General features: G+C 36.4%; 1 protein-coding gene across 1 annotated transcript; it reads left to right on the top strand.

The window, feature by feature from the left end:
• The first annotated feature begins 2,278 nt into the window (after positions 1 to 2,278).
• On the top strand, positions 2,279 to 4,010 carry LOC113701038 (uncharacterized). The gene has a single exon (XM_027221488.2). The coding sequence runs from the start codon at positions 2,604 to 2,606 to the stop codon at positions 3,759 to 3,761; it is 1,158 nt and encodes a 385-aa protein (XP_027077289.1). The 5' UTR covers positions 2,279 to 2,603; the 3' UTR covers positions 3,762 to 4,010.
• Positions 4,011 to 6,020: the final 2,010 nt, after the last annotated feature.

Below are 6,020 nucleotides of genomic sequence, written 5' to 3'. Positions count from 1 at the left end.
TTGCAGTTATTAATGTGTTATCACTGCCAACTCTAAAAGGGATGGAAGCGAAAATGGTGATAGGCATCTCAAGAAGATTACTTCAGACAGTTGATGATCAGTGTGGAATTCCTTGTATCACTGCTTTGGATTCCACCTGCAGTGGTTATACATGTGTTTCTGGGCAAACCCTCTTCTGTGACACTCTTAATATTAACAATTGTTCTCCTTCGGTACTTGCATCCCTGGTGAAGACTGAAGAGTAAGCATGAATTGATTATTTCAAAGATTTGGGCTACTGCTTAAAACGAAGATAATCTTGTATGAGATTGTTCTTAATAAAAACAACCTATAATCTAGATTGTTTGTGTGTTTAATTAGAAAATGGAGGCAGACTGGCGTGATCATTCAAAGATAACTTCTAATCTACATGATCGATCCATGAGATGTACTCCTATTATTTCAGCAATATTAGCCTATATGTTATATGAAGCCAAGTTCTAATTTTGTGTTCAGCAGACTCGACTCCATCAAAGAAAAAAGACAACGAGCCAGTATAACTATCCACTAGGAGCTAGAAAAGATATTTTTGGTAAAAAGGAAATTCCTGAAATATTATTTGAAATATCATTTAGAATAATTACTGTGACATTTTTTATGAAGTGATGTATGTGAAATGAAAAAACAGTTGAAATAATATGAATTAGTTGAAAAAATATATTTATGATACAACCAAAATCATATTTGAAATAATTTGAATATCCAAACACACCTGTTGTTATTTTCTTTCATGTCTTCCTCATTCAGGAAAGTAGTTCCAAGACTCCTTCTCCTTAAAAAAAAGGGAAAAAGAAAAGAAAAGAGACTTCTGCTGAATATTATTTTAATATCAGCAAATGCCTTACAAATGGTCTAGTCCTTTACTGGTATCTTAGTAAAAAATTTAGTGTGAGATTGTTTGCATTAGTATGAGACATCAAGTTGATTTATGATAAAATTGTTGGTTTTTTTAATTATCCATAGTTATTGTTTAGATTAAGACTATAAGAGTGGACTCAAGTAAGTAGGAGTACCTGTGGAACAACTCTTGATTTCTTCTTTAAAAAATTATATATATGAAAGACTTATGTGGTAATTTGAAAATAAATTCTGGTCTAGATTGAACCAGGAGCTGTACTCTTTATTTGAACAACGTAGATAAAATCTTGTTCTATTCAAGTTCCAATGTAGCACAAATGTTTCATCGAGTTCAAGTCACATAAAGTTACTATTTCCTTTCTCATCCTCCTCATCACTTTTGGAATAAAATGAGAAAAAGACTTTTTCGACCGACAAAAGTTGATAAATAAAAACATCATAGGACAATTTTCAAGTCTTTTCAACTGAGCTGACACAAGGATGCGAATGGATTTGAGGTTTATAAAGATGAAATTAGCTTAAAGATACTTGGAAAAATTCCTTTTTGAAAATTTCCTTTACAATCTTGATTTCTTGTGTATATGTAATGTCGCAGGGAATTTTCGTGTTGCAGTATTTCCTTCGCCCGGATGGCACTTCCGTTTGTAAGAGAAGCCCCAAGTCGATAAAATTACTTTCAAATCTATTAAACAATACTAAAGTTACACATTAAACTAGTGTTGTTAGATCCGGTTCGGACCAGTCGGTTCAGCCATCCCGACCGTGAACCAGCCTTCTTTTCGAGTTGGTTTGTAACACAAAAATGTTTTAGTAAAAAATTGTCAAAAATTGTCAAAAATCAGCTAAATCAGTTACTTGATTCTCAAACTTTTCTTTCTTTTTTTTTTCCAAACATAATTTGAGTTACCTAAATTGTAATACTTTCATTTATTAATAGGAATAAGAAAACGCCATTCATTTAGTGTAAATACTAAAATCACTTACTTTACTGAATGATTTCTAAATTAAAATGTTTTCATCTGTATCATCTTATCAATGCAGTATCAGTAATTCCAACTTACATTAAATCGTTTTAATTTAGTTTTTCAAGTAATTTTGGAGAATGGACATATTTTAGCCATGAATTTACATTTTTATATATAATTATTATGTGTATATTTGATTGCAAGTCTAATATTTTTGGAACATCTTGTATGATTGGTCTAATATAACAAAGAACTTAATTTAGATATTTTTAAAACTTATAAAAATATAAAATAATTACGACATTAGGCTGACATCAGTGAATTTTTTAAAACAATCTGATCGATCCGATCAGTTGACCCCTGATCCAATAGTTTAGCCGAGTTGCTGTCTGGTCTGAGTTTAACAACATTGCCTTAAACCTACAACAATTGCAAGAAAGCGTACTTATTAACCATGTCTGTTGTAGAGTAGGAATGATAAAACCAAAATGATAATGAGAAAGAAAAATTGAGACTGCATTTTGACCTGTACATAATTTTTCTTAAATTCCAATTCATAAGGCCAACCTTAACCTACATCACCCAAGATTTCAGCCCAAAATCCTTTTCCGGGCTTCACCCAAAACTTTTTCACCGATCCACCAGCGAGATCTAAAACATCAAACAAATTGACCCAATTTTCAATTATCCATTCCTCGGGAATCTGCAACTACTCTCCGGCGATCGTTTCAATCCTCCACCATGGCCACCACCAGCACCGCCGCGGACTCCGCCACTGATCCATCAACTCCAGATCCTCAAACCCCGATCACCCCACCCCAAAACCTCGTCGACCCACTAAATAACCCATACAACTCCCTCAATTCCCTCTGCCACGACCTCACATCTCTCCAAGACCTCGCTTGCCGGGGTTCCTGGCGGACCATCATCGACAAAATAGCCAGAGCCCGGTCTCTTTCCCTCCTCACAAAGCCCCACGAGCACCTCATCTACCTCACCTTCAACCTCCTCAGCCTCGTCAAACTACGCCGTTTCACCGACGCCAATAACGAGCTCCAGTCCCACCTGGAGGACGACGAAAACGATGGCGATCACCCTCTCAATAGCCCACAATACCAGTACGAAACTTACCCCCACCATTACCCGAATCAACAGGGTTCTATGGTACCCTTTGCTCTTCGTTGGCTTCACGCCCATTTGCCATCCACCATTGGGCATAAACAGCAGTCCCTTGATCTGTTTTATACCCTCCTTGACTTCGTTCGCGAGAGAAGGCGTAGCGCGGATGGAAATTCGGGCGATTTGTGGCGAAAAAGGGAGGTTTTTGTGGTGAATACTATAGTTAGTTATCATTTGAGTGGTAAAGAGTTTAAGGTTTGTGTGGATTTGATGAGGGGTTTAGCTAATGAGAAGGGATTTGAGGTTGATGCAGTTATGTTGTCGAAGTTGGGTTATGTGCAAATGCAATATGGGGATTTGGAGGGGGCGAAGAGGACGTTTGGGGAAGTGGAGAAGATGGTGGGGAGTGGAGAAGATGATGTAGGATTGAGGAACTTGGTTAGTAGGAATAAGGCATTGATGTATCTAGTTGGGAAGGATTATGTTTCCGCCGTCAGGGAGTATGAGGAGTGTATAGAGAGGGATGGATTGGATGCTGTAGCGATTAACAATAAGGCTCTTTGTTTGATGTATTTGAGGGATTTGTCTGATTCGATTAAGGTTCTGGAGAATGCATTGGAGAGGGTGCCTACCGTGGCATTGAACGAGACACTCGTGGTGAATTTGTGTAGTATGTATGAGTTGGCTTATGTTAATCATGCTGATATTAAGAAGACACTTAGTAATTGGATTGCTAGGGTTGCACCAGATGACTTTGATTCATCATGTACTAGGACTTGAGGTAGATTTTTTATGGTCAAGTCTTTGACTTTGAACATTGGAGATGAAATAGATATTCAATTTGTTTTTTGTTGTTGTTGAGTAGCTGACTTTCAATAGATTTGAAACCACATTTTGTTGCTTTACTTTGTTTACAAGAGTTCTTCTAGTTCTTAGATAGCCAGTAAAGCTTGTGATCCTGTGATGTTTCTCAATTTTCTTCTGTAATCCTCATTTTTAAATGGTAGTTCATTCCGAGATTTGTAACTACTGTAAGTTTACTCAATTGAATTCGGTTAATAATGGCTCATCTTCTAATGCAAAAATGACTTCCTTTTTTATAGAGCATTGTGATGGTATGACTGAATATTTGCATCAATGAGACATTGACTCTTGTTGGTTGCTTAATGTTGATTGTTGAGTGGCTTTTTTGTTTGAAACTTTTGTAACTACAGTTAGAAAGTTGCTTGAGTTGAGTTATCAATCGCTTATGTGTTGAAGCAGAACTTAATATTTGTTTTATTGTGCTCCTTTTAATGGCAGATTGCGTTTTGTGTTACATGATTATGTTAGTATTAACATAGTTATTCATGTAGTTCAGAAGGTAGGGTTTCATGTAGTTCGGAAGGTAGGGTTCCAGACCTGTTTTAAACAGATGACTTTATTAATTGGCATTTACCAGAAGGCTTTAGAGTTACTGCATTACCACTGCATGTGAAATTATCTAGTCTCTTGGTATTTTGTCAGAAAACTTAGAACACTTAGAGAGTGCTTTTTTTTGGTGCTTTACTATGTTGTACACTGATTGTATTGTACTTATACGAGTCTGATCATTTCTGCTAAGAGATATTGGAGCAAGGGTGGCTGTTTCTTTATCCATCAATCTTTGGCACGATATGAGCCATGAACATCGCATTAGCTTGAATGGCTATATATGTTCCACTTGAATGAAAAGTTATAAGCCAGGGCACTAATGATGTTTATAATTTTCCATTTGACTACTTTCTCTCTGGCTCTTCCCTTTGTTGATCATTCATTGGACACAATTTTAATCTGCAAATTTTTGTTTGACATTGTTATTTCCTGAATTAGAATTTCGATAATATTGATACCCCTCTTTAAACTTGTAGCTGCTTCAAAATGAATTAATCAACTGGCTTTGTGGTTGGCTTTGTCTTCGTTTATGTTCAAAAAATTAGTATGTTCAAAAAATTGGCCTTTATTTGTCGACAAACGTTCTCAGAATAAATTGATTCAGTGCCTACTACTTGTAAGCTTAGGTTTTTTACTTTTCTCCCATGTTCAACATTACTTCATCCAGCTGGAGATTCTGTTGTTCCCATTCTTGTACAATATCATGTCTTGTTGATGTTACTGCTGCTTCAGTAATTTTAAGCTTCTTTCACGTTTTAGTGAATTTTGTGAATGATGATTGCTAATGGTTGCTGAAAGTGTAGTTTTCGGCACTATGTACAACTTCTAGTGCTATTAAGTTCTTGTTTACTCTTCAGGGGGAAAAAATGTGGCTCTCTTACAACTATAAAGATCACAGCATAAGATCTGGCTAAGATGGCAATAGGTCATCTTTTTAATTGTACGTAAATGCAGCTAACCACTTACTGCTAGGAATAGTCTAACTTTTACTGATCATAACTAGTTGCTTTTGGATTCACTGGTTACAGAAATTTCAAGTCTCAACAAATGAAACTTTACTGAAACTTGTTGAAAGTTTCTCTGCTGTAGGACTTGTGCTTTTACTAGGGAGAATTACTTTTAGACAGCTAAAAAGTTGTCCATGTTACTGAATTTTTCTTCAGTCTGAGTTCAAAAGGGCTATATGAAGCTATCCAAGTTTGCATTTTGCGAAGGTGAAAGGTGAAACAATGCTTCACTTTACCAGAATGATAGAGACACAATTTTTTTTAGTTAGTGCCCTATCGCAGTGTACCATTTTCGTGATTAGTGAACTGTGGCACTTATTGGTGGTGTTTATTTGATGCCCAAACAAAGCTCAGTGACAGGATTTCCATAAAATGAATTATGAAGTAGTAGATGATATTCTCATGGCTATGAGGAGGGGTGGGGCTCCTTTTCTTATTTTTTCCCCCTTCCTATGTTAACTCTATTTGAAAAAGGGTAGCCAGGAGCAGCTATAAGATTGTAAAATTGGCCAAAAATCAGCCTGCCCTGGTGGCTGAATTGCAAGGCCTGGAGTCTGGCACAATTTTTGAGTCAAGAAGAGCCGTCTAGGAAGCTCTCTCTCTTGTCTCTGCATCAAGG

The sequence above is a fragment of the Coffea arabica genome, chromosome 7e (assembly GCF_036785885.1).
Source record: "Coffea arabica cultivar ET-39 chromosome 7e, Coffea Arabica ET-39 HiFi, whole genome shotgun sequence".
NCBI classification, from domain to species: domain Eukaryota; kingdom Viridiplantae; phylum Streptophyta; class Magnoliopsida; order Gentianales; family Rubiaceae; genus Coffea; species Coffea arabica.
This window is presented reverse-complemented; position numbering and strand designations above follow the sequence as displayed.